This window comes from Alosa alosa, chromosome 24, assembly GCF_017589495.1.
Source record: "Alosa alosa isolate M-15738 ecotype Scorff River chromosome 24, AALO_Geno_1.1, whole genome shotgun sequence".
In the NCBI taxonomy this organism is placed as follows: Eukaryota; Metazoa; Chordata; class Actinopteri; order Clupeiformes; family Clupeidae; genus Alosa; species Alosa alosa.
Window position 1 is genome coordinate 10,737,062 of NC_063212.1, and position 16,347 is coordinate 10,753,408.

Consider the following 16,347-nt stretch of genomic DNA (forward strand, 5'->3'; position numbering starts at 1 on the left):
AGTGGTGTGTTTATTTTTGTCCATTAATGTGAGCCATCATGGTAGTTTGAAAATCTAAATGGGGTGAGTTTTTATCAACAGAGTGTTGATGTTAAAGGGAATGAAGACCAGTGGTGAGGGATTCTAAAATATCTTATCCTATGGAAAGCATAAAAAAGGATACAAAATAAACTGCATTTAAAAAAAAAGCTTATTTACTAGCTTCTTTTAGTTGGATGGTTTCTGAGACAAAGACCAACAAATGTAGCTTTAGCTCTTGAAAACCTTAAGGGACTTGACATTCCAATAGGACCTTGTTTAATGAGACATTTACTGTATTGGGATTATCTTCCAACACTTGATGTCCTACTTCTGTTAGTTGGTGATCAGACCAACTGTCACTTGTCATGTCACATACTCAATGATGACAAGGAAGTAGTAACGTTTTGATCTCATTAAGATATTGTCTAATACCCCACACATTTTCACAACCCTTGCCATTAAATGATCATCTTCATCAATCGCAGTTGCTAATTCAGCGCTGAAAATAAGCTTTACAAAAATGAATGAATGAGGTGAAAAGCAACTAACCACACAAAATTGAGGGTGGGGTAGAAGATCACTCAAGATCTACTCTCAGATTTATCCTGAACTTGTATACTGCATGTTATGGACACTAGCCCTATTGTTGATGTTACATGAGCTTAATAAGTTAGACAGAAATGCACTGCAACTTTTCTCTGAAACCACACAAAATATTTATTAATTAAAAAAAAAAGATACAGGAATGTTTTTCATCTTTTTTTGAAGGTACATGTTCTTAAATCTCTTTAAAAAGGTAAACATTTTAAGTGCAAAACCATTGCTACTGATATTAAATATGACTTCACAAGAAACAGATAATAGTCCCTTGTTCTTCTCTACAGCACACAGTAGACACAGAATAATAAGCAGTAGTTTGTGTGTTTTTAGTACTTAGTTCATACGATAATAATACAGCTGTGTTGTTCAAAGCCAGAACTCAGACTTTGAAATGTCAGCAGGATCTGTGTGTATTTGTGCTCTTTGTTTGAGCAGAGACAATGATCTCTTGGTCAGGCATAAAAAATAATCATACAGTTCTGACTGTAAAAAAACAAACAAAAAAAAAACACGCAACAGAATTTGCCTGATCAATGGCATTTTGAATACCATCATTCTTGACTGGTCCATCACTAGTCCTTGACACTGACACAAGCATATGAGTAAGTCAATGTGGTAACACTTTTCCACTTAAGACAGCAACAGACAGACAGTGCAACTGCCTATCAACTGGAGAACTAGAAAGCTGTACAAACTGAGTGTTTCTTGCCAGGAAAGGTTCCTCCCTGTTTGTTGATGTGAGGGGGAAGGTTATGTGCAGCGCGCAATCCTTATCATGTGGCAGGCGTGACACAGCAGGTGTCCATCCAGGGGGAAGCACTGGGATCCGGGCTGATCAGAGAGCTGCTTTCTACATTCCTGCAGGGGGGAAACCGAGAGAGACACCTCAGGATTACAGTTCAGCAGATCCTGACGTGACGCGTCTACATACATCTGAAAGTACATCTGGTATACATCATACCTGGTGTTTACATGGGCACTTTAATGTTTACCCCATGGTTACCCCAACCCTACCATTTGTGTGTGTGTGTGTGTGTGTGTGTGTGTGTGTGTGTGTATAGGACCTTTAACATCAGAAAATGACTGAGATTTGGGGACATAGACTAGATAGATAAACCCTTTTTTCCAAGTTCCTGTTAAGGTTATTGTGGTGAAAATGAGACAGGTGGTATGACCATGGTTAAAACACAATTATTTTACATCATTCCCTTGTGTCGTGGCACAAATTGTGATACATTCAAAATGTTAAGCTTTACTTAACACAGCATTTGTACGGAGGACCAACTTCACAACTGACCTCGCAGTGGTAGCACTCAAAGTGATAGTCTTTGTTCATGGACACCACCCTAAGAATCTCCTCACTGCCCTGCAATACACACACAAAAAAAAAACAATGAGACAAATCAGAATCAGCCATTTGAGAAGAACAGTTTTGCAAATGATCACCAGCACATTCACACATGAAATCCATAATTTATGGATGCACATCCCTCTAATGAAGGCCCTCACCTCAGTAGGTAAGATGGGTTGTAGACAGGCAGCACATTTAGGAGCGAAAGTCCTAAAATAGAAAAAGAAAAACACACAGGCATGGTCACATGCTGCTGTACTTCCAACCACACATGATCAGATAAACACAAAGACAGGGTCAAACGCTGCTTAGCCAAAACAGCCTTACAACTGAAATCTGTGTCATGTCAAATCACCAGTGACTATCCCTCCAGTCCATAGAGAACATTAGATGGCATGAGTGCTATCTCATACTGTTTACCTCCAAGTGGGTCAAGCTATTGTACAAAGCAGCCTTCGACTACATCTTAGAGAACATTCAGCTTTGATTGTGTGAATGAGAGGGTATTTAAGATCATCAACTGTGAAGCACTTTGGGTCAACTCTGTTGATTTTTTAAATGTGCTATACAAATAAAATGACTTGACTTGACTAAAGAATTGCCATTCGTACCTGTTGTAGTCAGCGACACAGTAGACATGGTTGAGGTAGTCTACTGTGAACGGAACACCGTCCAGGGCTTTAGAGCACACAATGCACCTGAAACAGCCTGGGTGGTACGAATTCCCAAGAGCCTGCAGAATCTGATCAATTGGAGACAGACCCAAAGAGAATATTACAATCCCCAACACAGTAAACTAGACACAGGCAGCAAGCAGTTCAAGTAAAAAAAATAGAACAATAAAAACACTCATACACACTCACCTGCTCTAGGATAAGATGGCCACACACATTGCATTTCTCAGCGGCTGCCTGGAAGCCAGAGAACTGTGAAGGAGTTTGTGGGAGAGACAGGAGGTGAGGAGGATAGAAGAAAGAAATAGAGAGATAATGAGAGATTTCGGGAATTTAGCCTTGTTTGAACTGTAAAACAGTAGGGTATTTTAATAATAGGCCATTTTAATAATAGTGATGATTACACAATAATATTGGTTATAGATGTATGAAATCAGTCTTTACCATATAGTCCTCTTTACAGTACACGGACCCATTGACATTGTAGAAGTCCTTGTTCCGTAGGGTGCGACCTAAAGCAGAGGCAGATAGAGTGTGTGGTTAACGTGAGAATGTCTTTTATAGACCTAAATCCAGGTCAGACCATCTCAAACTTGTTTGCCCAACCCTTGCCCATTTCATGGACAAACATGACCAGCCTAATTTGAGTCACTGGAATTCCTGAGTAATAATGCCATTTATAGTATTTAACATTTTTTCACCGCAGGGCTCCCGGCTTTCATAATATCTTCCAACCTATAATTTCTGAAGTCACCGTTTACACATGCAATCTGCTGGGTTTTATCTGGGCCTATATGTACTGTATGTCAACACAAAGACATTAATATGAATCACAAATCTGCACACACAGAATCTTTGCCATGTTGAAATATTGTCAGTCTATTCAAACGCTCACTGCTGTCCTCATAAATAAACAAATCTATAAATAAACAAACAATCCCAGTCAAACAAGTCAACTCGGGATCATGAGTCACTCACCACACGAGACGCAGGTGAAGCAGCGTGTGTGGTACAGACTGTCCAGGGCCTGGCAGGCGTTGTCTGCCCCGTACACCCCTTTCCCACACTTCACACAGGGACCTGAGGGAACAACACAAGGGTCAACACTCTCCACTTGGTTATGAATGAGGAATGTGGTGTGGTTTATTGTTTGTTTCTTCCACATCTCACATATAAGCATGGTTATTTTCAGTTATTTCAAGAGTGAAATTCTCACATGCACAATAACAGTCAGGCCATATGGGACTTCGTGAAATATTTAACCCTTATGGAATTTGCCTGCACCAGTAACAGCCCTTAACTTACATATTGCAGGCTGAGTAATCATTGCTCACGCACCACTCCAGTAACTGGCACTGTCATTGCCACCACTGCCTACACACACACAAACACCCACACACACACCTGTCAATAAGAGCAGTTTGTCACACAGAACCACCCCATGAATTTCCCCTGCTACTCTTCACAGAGAAAACCTTCCCTCAGGACTCAAATACCTGTGATGCAACGCACACGCCAGCACATGCCGCCAGGCAACACACACACACACACACACACACACACACACACACACCCAACCCAGTGCAGTGCGCACGCACACACACACACACATTCATTCAGCTTGGCGTCATGCCAAAGACGAACACAAACAGTCCCTGAACCCTCACAGGCAGTCTGGCTAAATAGCTTGATGTTTTTAAAGGCAGTCTGTGGGCATTACTCACTCTTCCATGCCAGTAAAAAAATTCCCTGGCGAGGTTGGTCTTTTTTGAGTCCATTCTGGACTTTTTGGTCACAAACTTGATTATGCAGTGCCCCCACCCATCTCTCAATCTGACTCCACACTATGTTTTAGAGAAATAAGTATTCAAATAGGCATTTATGGTCTTCTCAATCTAATTTTCAACAATAAATACCAAACTAAATCAACAGAGTGGGGAGTTGTTTGTGGAGGGAAGGTGGTTTATAGTCTGGTACTCCATCCTTGATAGTCTTCTGGATTTACTGGCTGTATTTGGGGTGGGGGGGTGGAGGGTGCTCACTGTTCTTTAACCTCCCTTGAGCCTCTTAGGCTTTTGGTGGCAACCACTAGACTCATCCTCTGAGTCATGCCCAATATCACATTCTCCCCACCTTAACTGGCATCACACACAAAGTAGTGTGCTCACAGAACAAGCCCAGAGGGGCTCGTCGGCGCCTATGACAACTTACCAAAGAACTCCTGCCGGTTCTCCACGGACTCTCTGGCCCCTCCTGGCTCCTCCTGGGCTTTGTGGGGTCCACTTGTGGTCTGGTGACTGGACGCAGTGGCGGGCGTAAGCGAAGGTTTGGGTGCCGTGATGTGGAGGTCCTGAAGCGTCAGACCACCCATCAGATCGTCCCCTTCCAGGGCAGCAGCGTCCCTCAGGAGGAGGCGCGTCAGCTCCTGCTGGTAGCGTACGCCGGGGAGGTCCGAGAGTCGCGACGACCGCTCGGCCTCGCTCACCGCCGCCGGGCCCGCCCGGTGTTCGGCCCAGCCCTCCGCCGACTTGCCGGTGGTGGCAGGCGGGTACGAATGGCGGTTCTCCCCAGCCATTGCTCCCTCCAGGTAATCCCATGCCTCCATGGAGGCGTGCGAGCAAGGCCTGCCTGCTACGTGGTGAGGGTAGCACTGCCCACTGGCGACCCCCGCGAGCTGGGCGGTGGAGAACAGCGGCGGCAGCGGTCCGCCGGAGGGCATGTGCCGCGAGTCGTAGCCCAGGCTGATGCCGCTGGTGCGGTTGCTGCTGCAGCGGCTGCCCATGGGGCTGACCCCTCCTCCGCCGCTCGCCGTGCTGCTGGCGAAGCTGGAGCGAGGGCTGGCCAGCAGCGACTCGGCCTGCAGGCTGAAGGACGAGCAGGGGCTCAGCGCCGTGCCTCCTGGCGGGAAGTAGCCACTGCCGATGCCCATACCGCCGCCGCCGCCCAGACCCATTCCCCCGGCCCCGTCCAGAGCCCGCTGTGGCGGGTGCGAGAGCGAGGCGGGCCGGACGCAGTCCCACGGCTCTCCCCCGGAGCTCAGGCGCTTGTAGAAGAGCGCCTCCTGCAGGGAGAAGCGCTTGTGGCGCTCCGGCTCGGGCATGAAGCCCGGCTCGGCGGCCGAGCGCGGGCACGACGGGTGGGAGGAGGAGGAAGGGTACAGCGGCGGCATGGAGGGGGGCGGCTGCGACAGCAGCTGCTGGCGACGCACGAGCTGCTGCAGCTCCAGCGAGTAGCGCCGCTGATTGAGCGAGGCCCGCGGGCTCAGCCCGCACGCCATCTGCTGCGGTTCGCCGTCACACCGCAAGGGCCCCTCGCAGGGGCCTCCCGACCGAACGTCCGACACGCCCTCCGAGATGTAGCAGGAGGCGCGGAGCTGGGATGGCGGGCGCCGCAGCGGTGCCAGAGCCACTGGGTGGAGCTCGTTCAGTGGGCTGCATTCTGCGGGCACAGCCACAGGGGCAGCGCTGGAGGCTGTGGGCGAGGGAGAGACTCTGGTAGAGGGCCCTCCACTCAGGCCGCCGGTCTGGGTGGCCACATCACTGGAGCTTGTGGTGCTGCTGCTGCCATGTGTGGCTATACCAGTAGGGGTGTTGCTGCGGTTGCTGTTATTATTTGTGTTTGCCAGTTCATTCTTCTTTTTGGAACTGGAGAATTTCACACTCCCTGAATCTGTCAGTTTCAACTTTGTCAACAGTTTACTGCCAAGTCGGTCCATGATAGACTATAGATATATAGATATATATTACGTTCTGAATGAATCAACAGGTATAGTCTTGGAACTATACTAGCACGTTAATAAAATACAAAATTACGCCACTACGCAATAAATTAACCTACAGTGTGCGTACAACAAAGATTCAAGTATTCCTACAGCAGAAGAAATGCTTCGGACCAGCAACATAGAATGTAGAAAACAGACAAACTTCTCTACAGTAAACAAAAACAAACATGTCCCATTTACCTTGGATAAATAACACGACTAGGACATTTTACCAATGATTACAATTCGGATAACCCATGCAAAAAACGCCTTTTAAGGTACAATCATGATGTTTTTGTTCTGGGCAGGCTTGCCATATTAAGCAGTAGAGAGAAAGAGCAGCCTACATGCCCTACCTGATGAGAATATCTACCTGTAACGCGTTAACAGCAGTACAATAAAGACAGTTAGAAAACAAACACAGTATTGTTACAGTATTTATAGTCGCTGGTTGCGGTATTTAGACACTCGATTTCTACAGGTTCCTCACGCATAGAACGGTCCATTTGCACACGTTGAGAACTAGCGGTCACATTAGTGAAGTTGTAACGTTACGCGTATTTTCGAAGCTACAAGAGCCACTTCATCTGTGCAGCACTCCACTTCATGCTGTTTGCGTTAAAAGTTCGTGGTTCCAAAACAGATTTTCTTTGGTACTAGTCAGTCACTTTTCTGCAGTCAAATAATGAAATGTGCCCCCACAGCTCTCTTTTCCCTGAGATCTTTGTCGTTGTGCTCTGCTGTTCCTGAGCACAACCCGTCTGTTCACGGCTAGCGGGGTCCAAAAAGAGGAAGAGAAAAATGTCCTTTTTGATACAACTCTTCTTCGAATGCTTCTTGGTGAATGATATTCGGTAGTTGCCGTAATCCAAGTCCATATAGATGTTATAACATAAAGGAGTAACGTAACTTCAGCGTTTTCCAAATGTTTTGCCACTTGGCCCTATCCTGTTTGAAAGAGGCAACATTACTAAAAACGGCAGGTTTTCAGAAAACGAGGAACAAGGCAACAGAATGAATATTCCTCATGAACAAAAATCCTTGAACGTTTTAATCTTACACTCATTCTGAAATCTAAATGTCTGACATAGATCGGTATGATCACAATTTTGCCCAATGAAAACTTACTTATTCTTTCTGCCTTCCTTTCTTTCTTTCTTAAATTAACTACCTCCACCTCCTTTCTTTCTCACTGGCTCTTTCCCCAACCGGGACACCTTTCGTGCAGGCAACGCGGATGAAACGTATCAAACACGGTTTCGTCACACATCCTAAAGTTTCCTTGTTGCGTCTTAGTGAGTAACCAGATGATTGAAGCGAAGGAGTTTTATCAAGGATCTTTGTAATAACCTGGGAGATGTAAGGATGGTAACAAAATGTTGCAGCGATCAGAACCAGGGAAAAGTGAAGAGAATGGCAATATTGATCTAGCCTACTTGAGGCTGGTTATTTTTGTCATTAAAAGACAAAAGTTGAATTACTTTTCTCTAAGTAGATGTTAAACTGAAGAATACGTATGTTGAGCCATGCCCATTCTGTCCGCATTGAATGTAAAACAAAGATCTACTTTTTCGCGCTTTTAGTCTGTGGAATGTGCGGAAGGATCATGCCAGGGCTAGTCTGTCATTGTGGTCTGGCCGCGTGTGTGCTCTGGAAAGGCAACAATGTATTCGTTTCTCCTGAAAATACCACTCGTTGTCCCGTAGTTACCGGTAGGCTACTATAAATCCCAATGCAAAGAGGGCATTCAAGTCTACGTGGTCAGAACCTACATAGGCTACAAAACACGTTTGCCGTGACCCTTTCCCTACCGCTTTTCCCTACCCTGAAGCACCCTCTACTCCCCTGTCTTGTCTTCGCCTGCCTTTGCGGTTTGACCAAGCGCGTGTTTGTCAGCATGTCGCAGCCTCTCCCTAGTAGCCTTGTTATCAGCGAGTGGGAACTTGTCGGAGGCACATAAAAATATTGAGCTTACTCGGTGTTTGAGGAGACACTGATGAAAATTTAAGTTTAAGGTAGCTAAATGAGGGAACAGATGTTAAGTTAGTTTGAGAGTTATGGAAGTTATTGAAAGATGCTACTTCATTAAAAAAAAAATATGAGTAGATGTTTACCCTGAATACCATCCATGTTTGATGTTATTATGGTCAAACAAAAGATACAACAAAAAAGTTAATCATACAAAAGTCATTTTCTGGAATGACTTTTCAACCTGTTAAATGAGGGTCACAATATTTTGCAGTCGCATGCCATCTAGCGGTCATGAAAAGACACCCTCAACATCAATTTGGTCGTGCATTTTGCAAGCAATTTGTCCTCCTCGGGTTACCGTAATGGCAAATTAACAAAATGGCAGCGCCCTGGAGGAGTTTGTGTATTACAGGTGAGGGAGGACACTTAAAAATATTAAATTAATTTCGGTAATACCTGTAGGTTGCATAGAGATTGTGCTACCAATTTATTAGAGACTACACTTGCGTTGTGTCCAACAAATTGGCTTTTCAATTTAGCTGACAATAGAACTGTCGTAGCATTGGCTATTTGCTAACATTACCCCTAGCTTTTCACATCGGCAAATCTTTGCTATGAAACGTTAGCCAAATAACTCACCGAATGTATTCATGATTAAGCCCTCATACCTTATTTCTTTCAGCCCTAAAGCATCAATGTCGTTCATTTTCCTCCACGAACGGGGCTCAAGCTGGTCAGATATGGCGGCTGAGGTGCGTATGGATTGCTTGGGATTCAGTCATTCGATGTTGCATCCTGAATTCATGGATTTCCTGTTAATATTTGAGGACATATCATAAACTGTACTCTTCTGCTGTAGCCTACTGTTTATATCATCACTATTCTGTCTTTTCTCAACAAATGATTGATCTAGTCATGGATTACCAACACACGGATCAGAGTATGGCCCGTTAACTGACTTGCCAGATTGGTCATATGTTGGTAAGCCTAAAAATAAACGTATGCCTTTTGTCGGTATATAAATCTACTAACATTTGCCTAGGAATATGGTTTAGGGCGTACGTGTTATAGTAATTGGCACGTATTTAAAAACAATCTTTTTCCTAGATGGCAGACCCAGGCCACCAATGAAAGGGCAAGCACGTAGGCAAAAAGAGAGAGAAGAGTTTGCGGTAAGTAGCCTATCCCCATCACTCAAAACTGTATACAAACAAATTACATGTTGTAATTATCATATCAAAACGTAATTTACATATTGGTATATCTGCTCTCACACCTACAGAGACGAGTAGTGTCTTTGAGCTCGGAGGTTGACATGGGAATGAAGCAATGGGAACAGAAAAATGAAGCCGAGAAACGAACAGAAGAACATAGAAAATCTCTCTTGCTCAAGGCGAAAGGAAATCATAAATTAAAGACAAAATAAATGAGTTATTGCACTATGGTGATGTTGGTTTTTTTTTGTTGTAAAGGAGACAGATGCATGATTCTGTACTCAATGTACATTAAAAGATAGTAGCAATAGTAATACATCAGCTGGGGGTCAAGGCAACAGTCAATTAAAATGAAGATAGTGCTGCAAAGGATGCTAGACCAAAAATGGTGTGTATGTGTTAATACATTTATTCCGTACTAATCACCATCTCCCACTGTGAACATTGATATGTGATTATTAGTGATGAGTTTTATTCAACACCCTGTTCTGGGCTTGGTTCTTTTCTCAAGTTAAATTGTTTTTTTCTCATGAAGAGTGAAGACCTTAGATTCTGTAAAACAGGTTATGGCAGACATTATTTGAAGTGCGATGTAACTACAGTTGTCTATAATGCTAATAATTAAGCATGCATTCCATGTGTTGTTTGACCCACAGACCAAGGATTCAATATAAAAAAAAAAGTAATAGCTGTCTGATGAGTCACTGCGATCCTAGAAATTGTGCAGGTGAACATTGCCTACTAAAGCAATACAAATGTATTTATTAATAAATACATATTTCGGCTACGATTACAGTACATGAGGAACAAATATGGACCTAAACAGCTGAAATGATCATGTAATTAACTGAAAACTGCAATAGAGCTTTACCCGTTTTTGTCTTTTTGCCTATTGAGGTTGGGAGGAAACTTCATTTACTCTTAGAAGTAAACTCAGCTACTGCTTTGGCTCACTTCTGAAATGCAAGCTGTCATGATAATTCTACAACAACATCGGGTGCTTCAGCATGAACTCTGACCTGAACACTTAAGACCTTATAGGTTGCTCCAAAAACAATGATGAGTGATAAAGCAGAAGCCAGGGCCAGCAGTGCAGGTACAATGACCTTTGCACTTTCCCATGGTACTGAGGAAAGGAGGTCTGCATCAAAGGTCAAATTGGGATCTGCTGTTTGATGTGCATGAGAATAATATCTACAAGTAAAACAAAGTATTAGGGGAAAATTAGTATTTGAAAGCACACAGATAGAATATATCAAGCAAAAGTTATCGACTTTACATAATATTGTGATTCCAATACCAAAAGGAGGACACTCACAAATCAGCAACTGAAGAGTCCGGGACAGGAAAAATGACATGGTCCAGATTGTTTACGGGAGTGGTATGGTCAGATTGAGAACATAATATTTTCTCAGGGCAGAATACAACGCCTACATAACCTGGAACCTGTAAAAAAAAAATGACAGGGTTATTCACCTTGGGATAATGGGTAAGGTCAAACTGTACCCAGGTGATGTTATTGACTTGGTGCAAGGAATTATGGGGAATCATCACTATCACCTTTCCTTTCTGAAAGGACACTTTAGTGTGCCCTATCCAAAAGGATATGTAAAGGAAGCATTGAAGCACCTTTCCTATATTTAGCATATTGAGAATCTCAAAAACTCTGATCACTTAATACTTCCGGGTCAATTCATTCCGATAGGAAGAACCTTTTCGAGGGTTTAAGGAGGGGCCTTTCACATGGTCTCCTAACGGATTGATAGGTCTTTGGGTACCTCAATGGCACTTCCTGGTGAACAATCCAACCACTCTGCGTCCAACACCTTTATCTGGTACCTGCGCATCCCTGTACATCGGTGTCTGTAACAGTGACCCGTCACTGAGACTCTCAGAGAGGTGTTCTTCATAGAGAAAGGCCGTAGAGTAGGAAAGAAAGAGATAGTCAGAGTTACTCCAGTCCATACAGAGACAAGAGGTACTTTCCACTTGTCCAGCTTGGTTTTCATGACACATACTTTGAAGGCTCTCAAGCGAGAAGAGCTGGGTCTGCCAAGCCAATTGGCGGGCGAATTACAGGGAGTAGTGGATGCTATGTCTGGTGATGTAATTTTAAACCATGCTTATTTGTGTTGAACCAAAACCAAAATGAATCCCTAGGAATGTTCAGACCACAGCAGATGCAGCAGAATACTGTGTACTGTCAGGAAAACACCAGACTGGTTTATTTTACTACTGGTTAGACGGTTTGTGTATCCGTAAAAAAGAAAAAAAAAAAAAAAAAAAAAAGAAAAATTTTAGTTTTTTTTAGATGGCAAAATTATAACATCAACTTGATAATTTTTTCAATATTGTTGTCTTCGCCTATTTCTCTTTGTCACTTTCTTGCTTTTGTCCTTCTTTAGTCCTGAGTTGTCTACATGCTAAATTCACTGAACAAACACACTTCTCTGCTCAGGTTGGAGAAAAAGCAGCGACTCTCCGAGTGATAGATCTCTCCACTCCATCCCATGTTATCCGGTTGGTTCTCCTCCTTCCAACATTCACTCTGTAGGGCATAGTTGACAACCACATGGATTGACTTAAATATAAATAAAGAGAAAGGCACCAACAACACGTTTAACTGTTCATTCTGATTAGGTACAGAAGCAACTTTTTGTAAAAATAGCAACACACTGGTGTATATCACTTGTGCAGTTATGTTGAAAATAGTTGATTTGCAATTTGCCAAAGATTTGGTTAGGCTGGGTGGGACCATTAGTGATGGTAGTGCTTGAGTCTTACCCCATTTACCAAGGGTTTGTAAATGCGGCATCCCTCCAGATAATGGTCAGTCTGACACTCCCCCTTGTGGAGATGATGGTAATGACACCCCAGGCCACTATGGTCAAATTAAAAAGATTAAAAAGATATGTACAGATGGAGTGAAAAAAAGGCATAATAGTTTTGCAGGTTGTTGCAAATGGTGAGGAGCTTTGCTGAACACACAGTACCTGCCAGTGCAGAAGTAGGAAGAGGTGCTAGCATTACACGTGGAAAGAGTACCAAAATGTGATCCTTCACCTGTAAAGACAGAAAATATGAACGCATATATTTAGGGATATATTCACATAAACGCTACATTAAAATGCTTACACACTGCTTATATGAGTAGACTCTACTCATATAAGCTTTAAAATGGCTGTGCGTTTGATTATTTTACCTTGCCCCCACACCAGGCTCTGGGCTCGGCTAAAGTTTGCTGAATACCAGCCTGTGTCCTGCAGCGCTGCCAGAGTCATTTGGTCTATCTGTACAGTAGACGGCTCTCCGAGGGCAGCCGCCATAATGGAACCTAGCAGAACACGAGCCTCCCAGTGGGACGAAAGTCCACTGAAGTCAGCATCCTGAGAGACAGAAAGAGGGGTACAAAGACAGATATGCTTACTAATGTCTGGGTTTGCACTTGTTTTGCACAGTTGCTTTGAGACACTTGTTGTCAAAGCCCAAACCTCATTCTCAGGACAGCCCCTCAAACCCCCACAACATCACCCCATTTGGCTAGTTCAGAATGAACACGCTAAGGCAGATTTAGTGCTGGGAATAGTTTTCAGAATATGGCCAACATTTAAGGAAATACATCTTCACAATCACATGCAGTGTCTTGGATTAAAATGATGCATAAGTGTATATTTAGGCACAATGGACAGAAAATACAAATTACTGGTGTATATCATTTTATAATAACAATAATTGTAAATATGTATATTATATGTAGTGCGTACCAAGTTTTCTAGAGGACCTCCCAGTTGAGGGTCTGTGGAATTTAGGTGTTCCTGTAGAGCTCGGACAACTGACTGCGTATAGATCCGCATGTGACCCGTGTTATCCAAGTTAGTCACCCGCCCATGAGGGATGCATTCTATGCCAGCTGCACAACAAAAGGTAGGAGTTCAAATTCCATTGTACATGTACAATGACAATGAAGATATTCTATTCTATTCAGGCCTCTATTCCTTAGTATGTTCTGACAACTTCAGAGTCAGTTCACAGTTCACATAGCTCTTTGGCAGGATATACAACCACGCCCAAATAAACAAAAACTGTGCTCTGAACATACCTCCACTCTGATATCCAAATTGACAATGCAAAAGCATTCATTTGAAAGTACCTAATTGAAACAGAGCAGGTGGCTGTTAAACAGCTGGCTGACCTTGGCGAGTGTGGAAACAGTCCCTCCAGGTGCTGAAGAGAGTTCTCGAGAAACCCAACACGTGGAACAGCTCATGGATCAATAGCTGCAGAAACAAAAAGACAACAAAAACCTGTATAAGCTCACACTGCATACACAAACCCGGCAAACACACACTGTAACACCCAAACACACACTAACACCCAAACACACACTGTAACACCCAAACACACACTGTAACACCCAAACACACACACTGTAACACTCAAACACGCACTGTAAACCAAACACACATTGTAACACTCTAACACACACTGTAACACCCAAACACACACTGTAACACTTTTCACCTGCACCGTAGTTTCATGCCTGTATCTCTCTTGCCTTAGCTGGTCTCTACAGATGACCACCGTCCCGGCCAGGGGACGACCCTGAGGGTCAGTTTGGCAGTGGGCTGCATAGGCCAGCATACTGGGCTAGCAGGGGAGGGTGAACAAGAAGCAGCAGGCAGAATTATAATAGTGACAAACCAAATACTTTTAATATGCCCTTTGGGTTAAAAGGGAAAGGTGGAAAAATATTAGCAGGACTCCAGTATTACAGTAGTGACTATCTGACTTAGTGATTTAGTATGCAATTCAACAACCACTTGAATATCCTAGTCCCCTGAATTGACTCCACAACTGATTATTTTTTGCAGGTCATGTTGTTGTATGTTTGTGTGCTAGTACTACCAGTGTGAGTATGTTCTTGGAGACTTTGTAAATGTATGTATGTAACAATCTTTATTAGCTACAAAGACCAGTCATCTCCCCACCTCTGTACTGCATCTGCGAGAGTTCTGTATGTGTAGATATAGCAGGAAGTCTGTATTATCAAGTCCCGCCCCCTCTCGTCTAAACTCTGTGCTGATTGGTGAGTCAGGATGATGGAAGACAGCAAAGCCCCTTAGGTGCTCATCTGGTATCTGTCAATGTCCACAGCGGTGAATAAATGTTATTCTTTACAAAAACATATTTTTGTTATACAGTTGTACCGTAACCCACTTACAACAACATCCAGGCAAGTTTCATTCCTGTAGCTGCCATTGGCTCGACCACACCTGTCATGCGGAAACAACAACAAGCACTCAAGCAAGTGAGAACTAAAACAACCCTTTCAATCTAGATCAAAAGGTAGTCATGGTTACAAGAGAAAACAGACAGTGATCAAAGGTGTGTCTGAAATCTCAATGTGGCAAGCAGGGATTACCATTCAAAACACAAGCTCTGCCACACCTGTTGTAATTGGCAGCGCTGGTATTCCTCCAGATGAACTTGCAGTACTTATTGATGTCTCTGCTGAGAAGCAAAGGGCCAGGAATGTGTCTCACTGTTGACACACACACACACACACACACACACATAGAAATGATCAATCAACATTTACAGTAGAGGACATTAGCGATTGTTCTGACATGCAGACTGAACCTCAAACCTGAAAGCAGACTGGATACAATGCTGACAGTTTGGTTGATCGCTGAATCCAGTCTTTCTCTGTCCACCTCAGACAGGGGGACACTCTCCTGTGGGATCCAAATCTTAATTCTGATTGGTGCCATTGCTGTCAAGCCTTGCCTTATAGTTCTCTGGGGTTGGAGGTTCTGAAGAGAGGTTCCTCTGGTCCAGTGAGAATGTTGATGGATAGCTCTGATCTGCTCTGAAGCAGAGAATACAGGTCGGCTGTCGCTCAGTTCACTGTGTTTGGTGGGGGTGGACCCTGTTATTGGAGTTACAACTCTGACCGACTGCTGTACTTCATCAAAGACACATCTTCCTTGTGTGCTCTGTAACCAGAGCAACAGGAGCAGCATTGATGGTTGAGGCAAGATGATTAACATACTCTGGGATGAGGTGGAGGTCCACCAGGTAGGTTACTGTAAAACACAGCATCCAAAAGCAGTATTGAGAATGTAGCCACATTTAGCACTGATTTAGCAGGTGCAAACGTGCAATGATAAATTATGTAATTTGTTTCAATTTACCATTTTTTTTTTCAATTTACCAATTTAAATCTGAAACTGATCATGGGGTTTGTCATAAATAATTAAATAATATTCATTATCGAGGCCAGGTCTACTACACCGTTTTGCTAAATACACGTTGGTGATATAATTCTAGCAAAATGTCCCACACGTTCTTGCAGAGGATTTTACTTTTTGGGTTAAACACTTTTTGTAAAATAGTTGGTGTTGTATTTGCATAAATAACATTTCGTCGCATGTTTGCAATAGAAGGTGCGCGTTTCTAGCCTACTTTCCAAAAGGGGCGGGGTGCATGATGCGCAGCGCAAATGCATTCCCTGCCATCGCCCAATAAAATGACTGACATTTAATAATTCGTTGTAATCCTGAACTTTCTGAATATTTCCACGAATATCAGTTTCAGTGAACATCCCTCACCTGTTATCCTTGACGCCTGGTACGTCGCTCGTCTTTGCAGCCATTTGTAGCCCATAATAGCCCCCCCCCCCCCCCATACGCCTAACCCCTCACATCAGGCGAGTGTGATCCATGATGCTTTTAATGCCAGTTCTTTGAAATGCTA

At 43.5% G+C, this 16,347-nt stretch overlaps 3 protein-coding genes across 4 annotated transcripts; 1 reads left to right on the forward strand and 2 right to left on the reverse strand.

Moving 5' to 3' along the window:
* Window positions 1-706: 706 nt before the first annotated feature.
* On the reverse strand, window positions 707-7,383 carry ajuba (ajuba LIM protein). Its single transcript, XM_048236099.1, has 8 exons — window positions 4,858-7,383; window positions 3,625-3,726; window positions 3,091-3,158; window positions 2,836-2,898; window positions 2,584-2,714; window positions 2,131-2,182; window positions 1,919-1,987; window positions 707-1,479 (listed from the first exon to the last, which is right to left on the reverse strand). Exons 1-8 carry the CDS (start codon window positions 6,359-6,361, stop codon window positions 1,372-1,374), a joined length of 2,097 nt encoding a protein of 698 aa, XP_048092056.1. The 5' UTR covers window positions 6,362-7,383; the 3' UTR covers window positions 707-1,371.
* A 191-nt stretch (window positions 7,384-7,574) lies between these two features.
* mrpl52 (mitochondrial ribosomal protein L52) lies at window positions 7,575-9,816 on the forward strand. Of its 2 annotated transcripts, none has more exons than XM_048236101.1 (5): window positions 7,575-7,701; window positions 9,060-9,129; window positions 9,291-9,358; window positions 9,485-9,549; window positions 9,660-9,816. In XM_048236101.1, exons 1-5 carry the CDS (start codon window positions 7,644-7,646, stop codon window positions 9,801-9,803), a joined length of 405 nt encoding a protein of 134 aa, XP_048092058.1. In that variant the 5' UTR covers window positions 7,575-7,643; the 3' UTR covers window positions 9,804-9,816. The 2 variants fall into 2 exon arrangements, with proteins under 2 accessions (XP_048092058.1, XP_048092059.1); XM_048236102.1 differs by lacking the exon at window positions 7,575-7,701 and adding an exon at window positions 8,145-8,789.
* Window positions 9,817-10,948: 1,132 nt separating this feature from the next.
* Window positions 10,949-15,654, reverse strand: LOC125289348 (leishmanolysin-like peptidase 2). The gene is made up of 13 exons (XM_048236100.1): window positions 15,239-15,654; window positions 15,040-15,133; window positions 14,813-14,864; window positions 14,580-14,729; window positions 14,113-14,238; window positions 13,784-13,868; window positions 13,356-13,501; window positions 12,794-12,977; window positions 12,585-12,654; window positions 12,376-12,472; window positions 12,038-12,139; window positions 11,431-11,495; window positions 10,949-11,037 (listed from the first exon to the last, which is right to left on the reverse strand). Exons 1-13 carry the CDS (start codon window positions 15,639-15,641, stop codon window positions 11,022-11,024), a joined length of 1,590 nt encoding a protein of 529 aa, XP_048092057.1. The 5' UTR covers window positions 15,642-15,654; the 3' UTR covers window positions 10,949-11,021.
* Between the last annotated feature and the right edge of the window lie 693 nt (window positions 15,655-16,347).